Consider the following 16,662-nt stretch of genomic DNA (forward strand, 5'->3'; position numbering starts at 1 on the left):
CTGATGAACTATTTTGCAGGTGAGTGGTGATGAGCTAAAATGGGTCCGCCGTTGCACAAATGATAATCTTGTGGCAATGGCTTCACAGAATGGAATGGTCATTTTAAGTTCTTGTGATACTGTAAGTCATTCCATGCAACCCCCGGGCTCTGGGCCCTAGGCTATTATTTGGTGGCTGTTTTTAAAAATATATCAGGGTTTCGTAACTGGGCACAACTGCTTCCAATGGTTCGGCTGAAATGAAATTCATTCAGACCGTTAACTTATTTCTATATTTTCTTTTTAAAAAATGAAACAGAACAAGAAATCTCATTAAGAAAGAAACAATAATACAACCTGGACGTCCCTTTCTTCCAACGAATGGAAGCCCAACAATCTAAACTCCTAGTGAATGAGTGGTTACAAAAAAGCTTGTGATAGATGCTTCAATTTTATAGCGTGAAAGGTGCATAATCACAAAAAAAAATAAAAAGGTCCTGAAGTGTGGGACTGCATGAATCTGGCATTGGCCTTGAACCACCATCCTGAAAGACTTATGGGGACTCATTCCTCCAGCTTGTTTTTGCAGCACCACACCATTCGAAACTACTCACAAATAAAATTGAGGTCTTGTAGCTAAAACTGCAAAGTCTACGCTGGATAAAGAGATTGCAGAAGGATTCCTCATTTCAATTATACAACACACAGAACTGGAAGACCTTTGAAATTACATGGTTTACCATGTGACATTCTTGCATTGCTTTCATTTCTCAGGTTCGGGCACTAGGCAGAAACACCAGGGGTGCAGTGGCCATGAGACTAAAAGCTGGGGATAAGATGGCAAGCATGGACATAATTCCAGCTGCAGTGTGGAATGATTTAGAACGTAATAGGTAAATATTTATTAATTAAGATATTTAATTTATGTCAATGTTTTATTGTAGTTTCTTTTAATGTGATATTTTTTTATAGGAGACAAATGCAAATGGTGACATGATAAGTCTTGGAGAAGTGTTGAACAAAAACACTGGAATCTGTATTCTTTTATTAATATTTCTGAATTAAAAAATAACAGCCTAAACTTTAACTTTTATTGTTAAGAAATCTAATGTCAAAGTAAATTCCTGCAGCTAATTAATATGACTTAAAACGGTCAAATGTTAACCAACAATGCTAACCTAACACAGTTAAAATATAACCAACTAATTACATGATTACGAAATAACCCAAAGTCTATATCTGGCTTTCAAGAAGCCCCTCAATTTGAGATAAACTGAGAAAGCATCAAATTTATTTCTTCTGGAGTTGAGAAGTAGGGGTATGAAACTCCACTCCTTGTTTGACTCAAGGCGTTGGTGGGGCCCACTGCTAAAAAGCCTCAAATTTATGTCTTATCAACTCTTTACATTGTGATCCTGAGAGTTCACAACTCTTCAAATTTCATAATTCCTTGTTCTCACTATTTCACTCCTTATCCCAAATTCCCACCTAAAGGAGCTGCTACGAGTGACAATTGTCCACATTTTTTTCGGCTTCACATTTTAATCATACCAATTCAATTCTCGAAAGTATTTGGTTTGAGAAGCCTCTCAGGATATTTTATGTTATATTTAGCTCTTTATGAAACATGGCTCCCAGGAGAAAAATTGAAATTCTTGGTGCCAGGTGCTTTTCTAAATTTCTTACATTCCTTTGCTCACCAAATTTACAAGATCCGTCAATTTAGAAAATTCGAACTGAACAAAGAAAGACTTTATTGCCTTGAAGTTACTCCTTTTCTGTTCTTCCTCTCACGAGACAAAGCCACTTCCTATTTCTTGTAACCTCTTAGTTCCTGAAATTATCCATTTTCTTGTATTGACGAAGTTTCTAGCATTAATTTTCAACTTCTAGTTCTATGATACCAAGCTTCAGCTACTGAGATGTCCTTTAATATAGCAAATATTCTTGGGTGAGTAAACATAACCAGAGTAGGAATATCTGACGTACTTCTGATCAACATAACTTTGAGTATAGCCAACTTAAGGAAAGAAGAGAGTTAAGTGATAAATGTTACTAACCATCGTGGGTTGACCTAGTGGTAAAAAATGAGATCAAGTGTTAATAAGTGTCTAATAAGTCATGGTTCCAATTCATGGTGGCTATCTACCTACCTAGGTATTAATTTCTTACAAGTTTCCTTGACACCCAAATATTGCGGAGGTAGACAAGTTGTTCCGTGAGATTAATCGACATGTCCATAACCTGCCTAAACACTTGCGGATATTTAAAAAAAAAAAGTGAAATTATATCCCCCATTCTTTAAACTTTTAGAAGACCCTATCTGTGCATCCACGTTGCACCAAATCTAAGTTAATTCCAATTAAGAGTCTCTTTATTCAAATTGTGGGATTGGAGACTCAAATATTTAACCTCTTGATCGAAGGTGTATTGTGTTAATAATTTGAGCTGTGGCAAGTTAATTCAACCGTGATACAGAAGTTGTAATTTTCCAATCACCAGGAGTATTGGAGTGGGGAAATGGAGGGAATTTTGTGAAGTTGCACATGATTGATTTTTTTGAACAGAAACAAAAAATTTCCTTGACATTATGAAAAGAGCAAATCTCAAATTACAAAGGGACATGAACTAAATATAACACTAAGGATTTGTAATGGTAAGATACATGATAGGTCCTTGGGATTTAGAATTGACAGTCTCTAAAGGCCTGTTGTTATTAATCTATCCAAGGGTGGGGATACATATTATAATTTAGCATCTTCAATTAGTAAGAATTTACTATATTTAATGTGTATCTAATGCGACTATATTTGTTGTTGAACATAATCTTAATGGTTAGTCTTGGCGTTTTCAGCTCCAAGATCTCTAATGGTCCATGGCTCTTATTTGTGTCTGAAAGTGGATTTGGAAAGCGAGTTCCACTGAGCAGTTTCCGCTTGTCTCCTTTAAGAAGAGTTGGTCTGATTGGATACAAGGTATCTCTAATTTTTTTTTTTTTTTTTTTTTTTTTTTTTTTTTTTTTTGCTAACTACTGAATCATTAACCTACTTATCTATTCTTGACCTATCTTTCCTTAAGTTGCTCCTTTATCTGATATGGGCTATTTGTTATTGTCATTAAGTTTTCCTCAGAGGATCGCTTGGCAGCTGTCTTTGTAGTTGGATTCTCATTGGCAGGTGATGGATCAACCATTTTTTATAGTTTTTTTCTTAACGATTTTTTTCTTTTGTTTCTTGTAACTACTATTTTTCCCTTTGTTTATTTACAGAGGATGGTGAAAGTGATGAACAAGTAGTTCTAGTAAGCCAAAGTGGTACAGTTAATAGAATCAAGGTTCGGGATGTTTCTATACAATCTCGTTTTGCCAGGTAAATGTTATATAATTTCTAATACATATATACTACATATTTTATTTTTAAAAAAATGAATTGAATTAAATAACATGATGCATTGGATTTTTAAATACTTTTACCTTTACGGTGTTCCGTTTTGTTATTTAAATTCTAAATTTGGATATGGTGAAACTTAAAAAATGCTATTTTCAGAACTTGCGTTGTTGTGATAGAACACCAAGTAGTTATTTTCTAATTTGATTGAATATACTTCAAAGATTACAAAGTATAATAGTTGAACAAACAATTCTGAATTCTAACATACATAAAGCTAAAACAAAAGTAAAAAAAAAAAAGAAAACATTACCCTCTCTGCCTATCCTCTCACTCTCGAGGAAGAGTGCAGAAAAACTACCTGCAAAATGATCATCCCCTTCTCTTTCCCACTCTCCTCCTACTTAACTGCTCCTATCTTTTAACTAACTGTAACTTCCCCCTCACTAACACTTAATGTGCCCTCACCCTCAATAGCATTGGCACTATTTTTCTTCTTTCTTCTACTATATTGAAACACAATTGGAGGTCTAACATTGCATTCCTCCTCCAAAAGCACCTCGTTCTCAAGGTGAAAATCTTGAGACTGTTGTGTAAAGTCATCCCAATTCTCCCACGTGGCTTCGTATGGTGGCAACTTTTTCCAGCTGATCAGTACTTCCCACTCCTTTGTTGTAGGATTCTTCCTATACCCAAAAACTTCTTCTGGCACTACCAAACAGGCCCTTAGCTTCCAGTTTGCAATTTCTTTTATTTTAGTTGTATACATGTACAGTCCCTTTTCTTCCTCATCATTAACATAGATAAAATCATCAAACTCTATATTAAAGCTCAAGTACTTTCAAGGCATAAATTTGGTTGAAAATGTCGAGTGCTCAACTTCTCTTCTATGTTGGCAAATAATCTTAGCTCCAAAACAGACATCGGGAACTCCAAAAGAAATCATAGCTACTTTCGTTAGTCCCTAACAAAGCCATCTTGTTATCTTCTGTCTAGGATCTTTTAGTTCACTTGAGCTTGGAATGATACGTGTATGATTATAGGTCCAGCAATGTATTTTGCCTGAAGTGAATTTTGTTTAACATGCCCCGAATGTCTTTTATATCCTTATTATGGATAGAAATCGATACCCATGTCCTTATCACAAAGCTGTTGCATGGATACAAAGATTGCATGTACCAAACAGGAACTTCTTTGTCAATGTCCACGACTTGTTGAAGACCGGATCCTGCTGTTGTGTATCATCAAGGACTCTTGATGTTGGATTTGATGTGATGAAATTACAAAAATGTGGGAAAGGTAAATCCCTGCCTAAGGAAAATTGCAGAAAAGGACAAATATAATGATAATATTAACAAAATTCAATGGGCAATAAGAGTAGGCCCCCAAGGCCTGTCGGCCACGCGTCATGGTCTTTGAGTACACCTTTTAAAGTCACACATTCGAGTATTCGGGGCTTAATGACATGAATCCTCAATGTCTAAAGTCTGGACGACTGGAGGGTGCGAACTGACAAGTGGATAAGTAGAAAGCTGCTCTTTATCTTTGAAGAACCACAAAACCCTTCCAAATCATGCTAACCAGTAGGAGGTCTTAGAGAAGCTGAGTCAACGAATGTTCTTTTCCATTTTAAAAGGTTGACCAGTGAGACCAAGAGGGAGATAGCGTATGTGCCAGCATGACTAAGGACCAAATAAAATCCATTTGCGATAAGGTTCCAATAACATCAGGTGCCAGCATGAGTATGAGTTGCCGAAGATATGAAGATATGGATTTGTAATCCTGATCATATTGAAGAACAGCAACTGAGTGAGAGACAAAGGCAGTGGGATCTTCTCTGCAACTTGTCTGAAGCTTGATTTTGCAAATTGAGTTTTTGAATATTTCAATATGCCCAATAATATAATCAAGCTCTCTGAAGTTTGACTTTGTCGTTTTTAAGCATGAAAAGTTTATTCTTCACAGTGGACCTTGAGGAACCATTTCCCTTGAAAAAGTCTTTTTTTTATTTATTTACGTTTTCCTTTTACACCATTTTTAACTGCGTATTTCAGGGGAGTTATTTTGATGAGGTTGGATCATGCTGGAAAGATCCAGTCCGCTTCTTTGATCTCAGCTGCGGACACAGAACCCGAGGAAGAAGAAGCTTAAACTGCTTGCCGAGATCGACATGGCCTATATATTAGCTTACTAAACCAATCCTCCATGTCTGTATAGCGCTGCAATTTCTTCTCCCCATTCTTACCAATCCTCTCTGGTGAAGGTTTGACTCGGCAGTCGGCATCAGTGTTATTTTGTATACAAATTCAGTTATTCAACTCATCATCGGGTGGTTGATGAATTTGCAACGTCTGTATGCCGCATTATATGTTTTGTTATGGTAGGGCTATTCTGTATAGGTGATTGCCATTTATTGTTAACTTGTCATGTATAGGTGTGATTACTTTAGAAACTTCACCTATTACTTGTTGAATGTTCGTCTACTTAGGATGTTGTAGTCGTAAATTTAGAATTTTTAGTCACCTATAAATTATATCCATGATATTTTGTGTAGTCAAGACTTTGACAAAACAGTCATTCAAATGGTAATTATCTATCCATTGTTCAAATTATCTATACATTGTTCAATATCATGTTCTCTTAATTATTTTATTTAATAGTCTCATGCCAAAATTGTCATCACATTGAAAATTTATCATGGAGTTGAATCCTTTCATTTCAAGATATTGAAAGCAAATTTGTTCTATTATGTATTGCTAAAGATTTTTAATTCTGCAAATTAAAACCTTATAGTAATAGTACTGTTACTAAATACAATTATATATTTTACAGGACTGCTTTCTATTTTTCTTGACAAATTAGTTCAAATGTGATATTGTTTAAAGACTTTTTGTTTGTATTTTTTTACAATGGAAAATATTTCATTGATGTAATGTTTACATTGAAGGAAGGATTCCATTCCAAACAGATGGATCTATAATAGTTGAAGACTTAAAATTGTCTATATGGGGATGTAATTTAAATTCTAATATACTTTTTTAAGAAATTATTTGACATGCCAAAACGATGGATATTGATATATTTTTACAAGCGTATAAATATCCATCATTGATATATTCTAAAATTTGTTATGTTTTATTTGATTTTTTTATATTTGAAAACAACTTTATTTTTAGATTCGAATGAATTTTGTATACATCCAGTAAATTTAGTCTCTAATCAAATTTTTTTTTTGGTCATTTGATCAATTAGTTGAAAAAATTAAAACCTTTTGCCCAGGATTTATTAAATTTAAATTTTAAATTTGTAGGATTGCATTAAAAATATGAAAACTTTAATAAATATATAATATTTCTTGATATAAATTCAGTCCAATTTCCCTAAATTATTACATGTTTGATTCAAAATATTATAGATTAGAATAAATTATTGCAAAATATTTAAGTACATAGACCATGTTCATAATAATAGTTAAAATTTAATCTAATATTTAGCAACTATAACTACTATTTTTTTAATATATTATTAAACACACTTGGACAATGGTTTAAATGGAGGTACTATATCTAAATTCATGGTAAAGAAACATGAAACACAGCATATGGAATGTATCCTACGAAGTGCAAATAGTAAATCCCTTTTTGGTCAACGAGTTCGTAAACTTCAACAGTTAAAAAGCATCACTTTATATCTTTATTAACTCTTCGAGTTTCATAACTTAATAGACTTCACGACTCTACTTCTTGTCCAAGTACATCCAATAATGGTAGAAAACAGCTGAACGTTGTAAATGTTAGTAGAAGACAATGTACGGAGATATAATACCTAATAGTAATACTAATGATTCTACAGTTAATTTAAACAAAATTGTTGAGCAGAACATTTCCAATGACAAAGACGAAACGTTTTGTACAGTGTATGGGCAGCAATAAAAACACAAGATTGACTTTCTTTCATAGAATAACGTTTCATGGTGACTACCAAAAACATCTCCGAGTGATCATTGTGTTTGATCCTTTTCTTCTTAATCAGGCATTACATGACCAATAAAAAAGTAATCCAAATGGAGGAATGCCTCAAAACTCTCGAATACCACCTGCCGTCGTTCACAAGCAGATATTGAAAGAAATAATTGGACGTTCCCTTCCCATGCAGTTGCTATTTGAATAGACAGAAGCAGCAGGTATTACATACGTGTGGGTACGGGAAATCCTTCACCGAATTCGGCGCCAATCAAAATCTTTCATGGTAGAATTTGTCATGTTACGTGTTCTTATTTCCGCCTACAGAAGTTTGAAGAAATGAAGCAGTTATTACGACAGAATTTTTTTTTACCTTCTCAGCATGTACCAAAACTAGGTTACATTCCTTTTCTCCCCTCATAATACTAAATTTACTGAAGGATTTTGGTCGATGGTTACATTCGGCACGAACTCTTCAAGTAGAACTTTTCTTGAGACCAAAATGAGGCATTGGAAAGTGTAAGAAGACAAGCATGAGCCACAGCAAGAAAAAAAGAGAAAGAAGGAGAAAGCAAGACAGAAAGAGAGAGCATGATGAATCAAGTTCAAGGACATACTACTATATAAAGATGTAGTAGAAGTAGAACTACCGAACTAAATACTTCGTAGTTCATCCTATGGTATCAATTACTGTAGTGACATTACCATAAGTTCTAAATCAGCAGTTGGTACTTCTAATGGAGCGACTTTATTTTTTCATGAGAAACCTTACTTTCATGAAGAAAAATTTACGGAAGTTAGGGACAATGAACAAGTACCTATTACCAATAGTGGCCTTGATCCATGAAGCATAAACTGTATAATCTTTAACCCTGAAGCAAGTGGTGACTTTTATCAAACAAAAACGCAATAGATGCAAATGTAATATATACAAGTGAAAAAATGGAAGTGTTGTTTAAAAAAAAAGATTGGAATGACAAATTTTGATCAAGACAAGGATAAAAGACAATAACTTGCAGATTTTTACTTACAAATATAAATCTTCTGAGTTAATCTCAGGAAATAGGTTAATATAAAACCGGAACCCCTCAGGGCTGACATCTCGACACAGCAAACCTGCATCAAGTCTTATGGTTAACTGAAATTCATTGATGTAAACGGTACTTCTTCAGCGAATAGCGTAGAAATATACCTTTACTCTCTGCTGTTAAAAGATGCTCCTTGGCCATAGCTGGAGCAATCCCAAGAGTCCTTGCAGCATCACTGGCACTGACACCGAATTGGAGAGCATCGGGCTTTGTTACAAGCGTTCTTATTCTAGCAAAAACCTGTAAGAAAACACCGGTTAAAACTTGGAATAGGAGCGATCGTGCTTCTCAGGAGGAACATATTGAGATAACGAGCTTTCTTGTAAGATTTTAGTAAGAGGACCAAACCAGCAACTCTGAAAGAACTGGGAGGAGAAAGGGAGTAAAAGTAGTACATCACATTTCCTATCTAGAGCAAATGATCCAAGTCATAGGTATTTGAGTTTAATTTCAAAATAGAACACAATATTTTCAAGGATTTGACAAGACCTCGACCTCTTTGCTTCATATGAGTGGAAGTCTGCAAATGATCAAAAGCTAATAAAACTATCGAAGATGGTCGTATTTACAAGTTACTTGCTGACCTCAATGTTGAACTTGATGAGGTTAGGGTTCGAATACTTGGGGAAACCTCTCTTATAATGTGTTTTCTGAAGTTTGCAGGAAAGAAAACTGCAGAAATGTTATGATTGGAAGAAAAAACCTATGGACTAGGTAGAAAGTTCTGCATTGGTGACCAGACAAACAGCCATGAAGGCCTCTTATCACCCAACAAGATACATGGAAAGCCTCAATTCTGGTGTGACCATTGCGATAAACCCTGACATACAAGACCTGTTGGAAGCTTCGTGGAAAACCTGCAATTGGAGAAGTTCTAAGCAAGGGAGACAAATTCCCTCCTACACACCTCAAATGCAAATGTTGGATATTCCAACCTATTTGGCAAGGAGAAGATTGATCAAGTCTTGAAACTGCTAAAGACTACTTCATCATCTACTAATCCTTGTGTTTCCTTGACACAATCAAGTAAGTTTCCTCAAGGCCTCTCTTGCATAAACTCATCTACATGGATTATCAATTCTGGAGCCTCTGATCATATGACCAGTTCCTCTTCCTTATTGCATCCTACTCCCCTATATATTGCAATGAGAAAATTCCCATTGTCAATGGTCGTTTCACCCCTATCGTAGGGAAAGGAACTATTCTTCTGACTACAAAACTTATGTTGCATTCTGGTCTTCATGTTCCAAAATTAGCTTACAATTTGTTATCTGTTAGTAAAATCTCTAAGAATACTAATTGTCATGTTGTCTTCTGCGACATTCATTGTACCTTTCAGGATCAAAACTGGGGGTGATGATTGGATGTGCTAAGATGATTGGTAGTCTCTATTAGTTTGATGAAGTTTCAGCTAGTCAACAAGTCCAGGGCGTGAGTAGTGCTTGTTCTCCTTCTGCTAAAGAAACTATAATGCTTTGACATCGTAGACTAGAGCATCCTAATTTCTTTTACTTCAAGTAGTTTCTAGATTTATTTAAAGGTTTTGATTGTTCATTTTTTCAATGTGAAAGTTGCTTTTTTTGTCAAACATCATCGATCCACTTATTTGCTCAAACTTTACAAGGCTTCTTCACCTTTTTCGTTAATTCACACAGATGTTTGGGGTCCGTCTAAAGTTTTAACTCATAATGGTAAGCGGTGGTTTGTCACCCTTTATAGATGATCATACTCGTCTAACCGGGCTTTATTTGTTGACTAACAACTCAGAGGTAAAAAAGGTGTTTGTTAGATTTTACAATATGATTGAAACTCAGTTCCAAACTAAAATCTGCATCCTTCACTCCGATAATGGTACTGAATATTTCAACAAACAATTAACCAATTTCTTATATGAAAAGGGTATTTTTCATTAAGCTACATGTCGTTATACTCAACAAAATGAAAATGCTGAGCGAAAGAATAGACATTTACTTGAAGTCACTCATGCCCTTATGTTTTCAATGAATGTCCCAAAATATTTGTGGGGTGATGCAGTCCTTAAAGCTACATACCTGATCAATCAAACGCCAACTAAGGTTTTGATTTTAAAACTCCTCTATATCATTTTTTTAAAAAAAAATTCCTACTGTTCGGTTGTTCTCTAAACCCATTAAACTATTTGGTTTCACTGCTTACGTTCATAATCCCAACCCTACTTGCACTAAACTTGACCACCAAGCTGTTAAATGCATTTTTGCCGGCTATGTCTCCCATGAGAAGGCCTACAAAAGTTTTGACCCTTCGACCAAAAAATATTTTGAGAGTATGGATGTCTTTTTTGGAGAATCAACCTTTCTTTAGCCAATATTCTCTTCAAAGGGAGCCACCTAACATTAAGGACAAGTTTAGGACACTTCACCTATTCCAAACATCATTGATTCCGAAATTATGAGTTCTAATTCTTTGATGCCAAGTGCGGAGAGTGCTTCTTTAGGAGGAGAAACACTATACACTGACTTGGCAAGTAAAATACCTAAACTACGGGTCTATATAGAAGAGACTTGACTCAAAGGAATTGAGAACAAACAGTTAATTTATCACAGAACCAATCTAATACCCCAATAAATGATTCTGAAGATCCAGTTAACAACATTCTCCTTTTACTTCTTCTAATTCTCCAAGGTCTTCTTCTCATAATTCCTTGCATGATGTCTCTGATCTTGATATTCCAATTGCTCATAGGAAAGGTACCCGTAAATGTGTCAAATATCCCATTGCAAACTATCTTTCTAAAGAAAAATTATCTAACAGTCATAAAGCTTTCACATCCAAAATAACCAACTTGTTTGTTCCAAAGAATATACAAGAGACCCTGAATGATTGGATGAATGCACCGAAAACAAAATTGCATATGGGACAAAAGAAAAGAAAACAATTGGATGCAAGTAGATGTCCACAATAAAATGTAAAGCTGATGGTACAAGGCCGGATTGGTTGCTAAGGGGTTTACTAATACCTATGGAGTTCATTATCAAGAAACGTGTGCTAAAATCAATTCTATTAGAATTTTGCTATCTATTGTGGTTAACTTTGATTGGCCTCTTTATCAATTGGATGTTAAGAATGCCTTTCTCATATAGGAAATGACAAGGTTGTGGTTTTGATAGTTTATGTTGATGAATTCATTCTTATAGACAAAGATGAGACAATACTGACTTTCGTGAAGAAACAACAGATGATTTCCAAATCAAAGATTTAGGAACTTTAAAGTACTTCCTAGCAATGGAGTTTGCCAGGTTCAAAAGTGGCATTCTTGTCAACCAAAGAGAGTATATTCTTGATCTGCTAAAAGAAATAGGTTTACTTTGTTGCCAAGTAGCAGAAACTCCCATTGAGCAGAATCTAAAATTGGAAGATGCAACCAAGAATAAGATAAAGGAAAGAGAAAAGTACCAAAGACTTGTGGGGAGACATATATTTTTCTCACGCACGTCCTGACATCGCTTATGCAGTTAGTATGGTAAGTTAGTTCATCATGCTCCTAGGCCAGCTCACTTAAATGCAGTTTATAGAATCCTAAGATATTAGAAAGGTACTCCAGGAAAAGGCATATTCTTTCAAAGACATGACCATTTCAATATTGAAGTTCACACCGATGCTTATTTGTGCAGGTAGCACGACTGATAGAAGATCCACATCTAGATACTGGCTCCTTTGTTGGAGAAATCTTGTTACTTGGCGAAGTAAAAAACAGAGTATGGTTGCAAGAAGTAGTGCAAAAGCAGAATTTAGAGTGTTAGCTCATGGTATTTGTAAAGGTATATGGATAAGAAGATTGTTGGAAGTTGAGATTCACTCAAACAATGCCCATGCATATTTATTGTGATAACAAGGCAATAATTTCCATTCCCCACAATCCAATTCTTCATGACAGGACGAAACATATTGAAGTTAATAAACACTTTATAATGGAAAAGATCGATGGAGGAGTAATATGCGTACTCTATCTTCCAACAATAGAACAAATTGCAAATGTGTTAACTAAAGGCCTCCCAAAGTGGAAATTCAACAAATTGATAGACAAGCTAGCAATGGCTGATATCTTCAAACCAGCTTGAAGGAGAATGTTGATTATTTCCTTTTTTTTGTATTATATTCTATTGTATTTGTTGTATTATATTTGCCAAATGTATTTTTTCCTTCTTTGTAATGGGTTGTTCTTCTATTTAAGAAAACACTTCACTCTTTGTGAAGTACAAGAAGTATATTATTTCGGCAAGAAGTTGTGGTTAAACCAATTGATCTAGCACTAAAGCCAATTTATTTGTCCTATATTAAAGAGGCACATGAACATAATTAAGTTATGATAAAGCTTAAGCTGTAATCCTTGCGGTAAAGGCAGTTCATTATCTTTATTGGTTTAGGAACAAAATCTTCGAAGTACACAAGTAGTTGTGGGTAAAACTACAATGTCCTCCATTCGAAAATTAAATGTAAACTCACAATAGCCAAACTCATCATAAATTTATAGTTTTTCAACAATCAATACAATATAACTCACCTCATCATCACTGTAGGATTTACTCTGGATTACCATGACTCCACTGTCAAATTTACGGATCATTACAGGACTGCAGAGGACCAAATAGAACAAATTAGTTTAAATATCCTTACTTTCCTCGGGAAATTATCATATAAAATATCTCATAAAATTGAGAGAGAGAGAAAGAGATCATAACATCAATGAAATTGCCTCATATGAGAGGGAAAAGAAGAAAAAAACTGTCCACAAAAAGAACAATAAGCCCGTCTCATATTATATTAAACCTAAACAAGCATAACGCCATTTTAAAATGTTCCCACTACCCAAATACTTACACGTCAATCTTCTCCCAAAGCAAACATGCTTGCAACAAATCATCTGGTGAGATCAATTCTGTTTAAAATATAGAGGAAAAAATGAAAAGGTTCACTTTCCACGCCAACGAAAATCAAAACAAAAGAAAAGTGATTTCTTGTTTTATCATAGAAAACCTGTTCCTCGAGCACGATTGAATAGGCAGTATATATCTATAAGACTGATCATTCCACCGGCTATATCAAGTGGAGTTCGAACAAAATCAGCCAGCTACACAAAAGTTTATTTCACTGAAAGTTCAGAATATGGGACAGAAAAGATCCAAGGCATATTAAAAATATGAATACCTAAAAATGATCAAAGAACCAGGATGAAAAGGAATTTTCAACACCAAAACTTATTTTTTGTCTTCCAATTTCTCTTCTCCTATAGATTTTATTACTCCCCACACTTCCTATCTCATATAGGTTTTATTATTCCCCACACTTCTCCTATAGGTCATAAATGTTATTAGGTATTGAATTTTTCTCCATGCTAAGGGTTGAATTCAAATCTTATCACAGATACAAAGTTACATCTCAGAGTCTCACATAGTTTTATGACATTTACCATCTCACTACGAAGAGAATCGACACAATTTTCTTAAGAATCCTTGTGAGGGAAGGCCTCATTGTGTAGTTCCCTCCTCTCAGAATAGATATGTGCCCAACCATTATAAAAAAAAAATACCCAACTATCTCTATGGTCTCTTACTTCCAAGTTCCAACAGCCTTCAACTTCAATTATCCAAAAAAGGGAGAAAGAAACTTGATGGTGGGGGAGCTTCGTGTAAGTATAATTTATATCCCCAAGTCTTGATTAGACGCTCCCTGCAATCCCAAAAGATATGATGAAGGTAGGATTAATTCTCCTGTAAAACTCACAAACTTTCGGTTTACATATGTTAATGTCTCACTTGTATCCAAAATTTCCTCTTTCGGAGATAAATAGAGATGTTAGAGTGTCAAAAAATCGAATGTGTATTTGGTATGGTCTTTAGGAACGTTATTTTTCAAAGACAATTTGAATTAATGCTATTAGAGGTATTATAAAGCTCACTTTCTCAGCTTTAACCAGACAAAGGATGTATGATACAACAATTAGATAAAGATTCCCAAGACTTTGCACTAGTTCGCCTGAAATGTAAATCAGTCTTTTGTTCTCGGTTAAAGCAACTATATTCTGCGGAGGAGAGGACAAAGTTGATCTATATTATTAAGGATTCGTCGGTCATAAGGAGTTTACTTCACAGTTCAAACTCTCTAATAATGTTGTGCATGGGGTGGGGGATTTTCTGTTGTCGCAATTCCCATCTTATGGAATTGGATCAAGTTGAGAAGTAATCCTCTCACTTATCCTAAATCTGGACTCTCTCTTATAGTGTTAATTAACGGCTATGTACATCACTATATCAGTTCCAAATGTACAGTCTAAGTTAACATGAGGTTAAAATAAAAGTTCAAAATAAACAAATTACAATGGTGCAGGGTGAGGAAGCTTGAAACAATTAAAATTTGAAGGGAAAATATATGATTTTGCATATTTATAAAAAATTGTCATGTTTGAAATGACCATAAAATCATATGGTAAAATAAGTTGCAATTGCACTGATTGTAAGCCTTAAATAAAAGGAACCTGACGAGACAACTGCTGATGATAAAGAGCACCAGCAGACTCTTTTGTCACAGGGGAAATGATACCAACACTCAACAGCCAATCTTGAATTTCTTCTTTTGAAGCTACTTCGTCGTCATTTGTCGAACCACTGTGAGAATTTGTACTGGCTAAAAGTTTTTGTCTCATTTTTTCTGCTAGCATTACCATTTCCTTAGCTTTACTCTGTAAATGGAAGTAATATTTTTCAGGACAAGAAATCAAAAGTTAAAAGTAACTTCAAATCTTCCAAGCTTGACATGAAATTTTGTGCAACATGGTACCAATTTCCTGGCACAACAAAGCAATGCAGGGATTCTAGATCAGGCTTGAGCCTCAGTTAGATTAATTAAATAGGTAAAAAGAGAAGGTAAATAAATACGGCCTTTTGGTACATCTAAAATACAGCAAGAGTGTATAATTTCCATGAAAAACTTGGCGCATTCATTAAAGAAAATAGGATGAACAAAATATATATTCAATCACTTGCATAGTGATGATTAACAAAAATGCACATGATAAATTTATAATAGCACGAGATTCCTTCAATAAGTAGCACGTTCACAAATATGAGTGGGAGCAAGTTCTAATCCCTATTGGGTTGCAAAGAGGGCTCGAGTAACCAGATTTTCCTAGTTGACGTACTGAGAATGATAACCACAAAACAAAAGATGGCGTACTGAAGTTACCATTAAAGCATTAAGATCCTGGAAAGCTTCTTGTAAACTCTTATCAGTATTCTCCCACATCTCTTGCTCCTTCCTCAGAATTCCCGCTACTCCAACCATCCTCACCGTTCCTTCACTCGAATATAATCCACCAGAACCAGTAGAACTCGGCCCCGACGCAGAACTGCTACTGGAATCTTTACTATTATCATCATTCTCCCACGCCCTGGCTCTCCAGTTCTCCCAAAACTTGCTTACAAAGACCTCGTGGTCCCCCTTTCCCCTAATTACAATCGTGATCACAGCTGATCTCGAACTCCCGCCATAGGGAACCGATACCTGGAAACGGACCCTGGGCGAGGCGAACATTGACTTGATGCCCTTCTTGGACGAAAGGATGTGGTTAACGGCGGCGAGAGGCACCGCAACTGCGGAATTGGTGGAGTCAGAAATCCAGACGATACGATGAGTGGTGAGGATGATAATGCCAGACTTCAGGAGAGGGAACGAGGGAATTTCATCGCACTCGAGGTCGACAGAGGAGAGAATTGAACATTCGATTTCGTTTGGGATCAGCACCGGACGGCCACTGGTGGTGAGCTCGGCTGCCGGCGGGAAGCGGTCGGCCATTAGAATCCTTCTGCTAAGTTCTGTCTTCAACTCCAGAAAGTCAGATGGAATTTAATATTCTTTTGCATAACCTTCCGGATTCTGTCCATTAATTCTTTTCTTCTTTCTACACAAGATGTGCTTCCACATTGTAGCTTTTTAATTTTACTTTCTATTTAAATTTTATAGTTATTTATAAAACTTAATTAATTGCCAAACTTGTCCAATTTTTTAAAATATAATTACAGTCAAGGATTAAATTATTACAAAAATTTACTAAAATATAACTAAATTTTAATCGATATTCACTTTATTTTGATAAATATTTTAGCTAATTTTGTTAGAGTAAGAATGGTCCATTTTTAAAAGTCTAACATGACAACTAATGTAAGAGTCTGGTCAACATTCAATTAGATTAAAGTTAAAAGTGAATTTAGAAAT

At 35.1% G+C, this 16,662-nt stretch overlaps 2 protein-coding genes across 3 annotated transcripts in view; one reads left to right on the top strand and one right to left on the bottom strand.

Moving 5' to 3' along the window:
* The window catches only part of LOC103488432 (DNA gyrase subunit A, chloroplastic/mitochondrial), a 28,483-nt gene extending 22,509 nt beyond the window's left edge, over window positions 1-5,974 (top strand). Inside the window, exons 22-27 of one of the 2 annotated variants that reach the window (XM_008447160.3) lie at window positions 20-121; window positions 754-872; window positions 2,834-2,954; window positions 3,101-3,155; window positions 3,248-3,347; window positions 5,420-5,974. In XM_008447160.3, the coding sequence (XP_008445382.1) occupies window positions 20-121; window positions 754-872; window positions 2,834-2,954; window positions 3,101-3,155; window positions 3,248-3,347; window positions 5,420-5,516 (594 nt within the window). In that variant the 3' untranslated portion in view covers window positions 5,517-5,974. Of the gene's footprint in view, window positions 1-19; window positions 122-753; window positions 873-951; window positions 992-2,833; window positions 2,955-3,100; window positions 3,156-3,247; window positions 3,348-5,419 lie in introns of those variants that run through there. The other variant, XM_051082138.1, reaches the window with a different exon arrangement.
* Window positions 5,975-7,221: 1,247 nt separating this feature from the next.
* On the bottom strand, window positions 7,222-16,360 carry LOC103488431 (vacuolar protein sorting-associated protein 36). The gene is made up of 9 exons (XM_008447159.3): window positions 15,634-16,360; window positions 14,927-15,130; window positions 13,429-13,522; window positions 13,273-13,330; window positions 12,956-13,025; window positions 8,520-8,655; window positions 8,359-8,443; window positions 8,146-8,199; window positions 7,222-7,648 (listed from the first exon to the last, which is right to left on the bottom strand). Exons 1-9 carry the CDS (start codon window positions 16,240-16,242, stop codon window positions 7,639-7,641), a joined length of 1,320 nt encoding a protein of 439 aa, XP_008445381.2. The 5' UTR covers window positions 16,243-16,360; the 3' UTR covers window positions 7,222-7,638.
* Between the last annotated feature and the right edge of the window lie 302 nt (window positions 16,361-16,662).

This window comes from Cucumis melo, chromosome 3, assembly GCF_025177605.1.
Source record: "Cucumis melo cultivar AY chromosome 3, USDA_Cmelo_AY_1.0, whole genome shotgun sequence".
NCBI lineage: Eukaryota > Viridiplantae > Streptophyta > Magnoliopsida > Cucurbitales > Cucurbitaceae > Cucumis > Cucumis melo.

Bases quoted from the DNA above. Each gene is read 5' to 3' on its own strand.
- LOC103488431 (XM_008447159.3), bottom strand. From the start codon at position 16,242: ATGGCCGACCGCTTCCCGCCGGCAGCCGAGCTCACCACCAGTGGCCGT. The intron at 15,131-15,633 runs GTAACTTCAGTA...TTCCATTTACAG, and splicing joins AGGATCTTAATGCTTTAATG to AGTAAAGCTAAGGAAATGGT. The intron at 13,331-13,428 runs GTTTTCTATGAT...TATTTTAAACAG, and splicing joins CAATCGTGCTCGAGGAACAG to AATTGATCTCACCAGATGAT.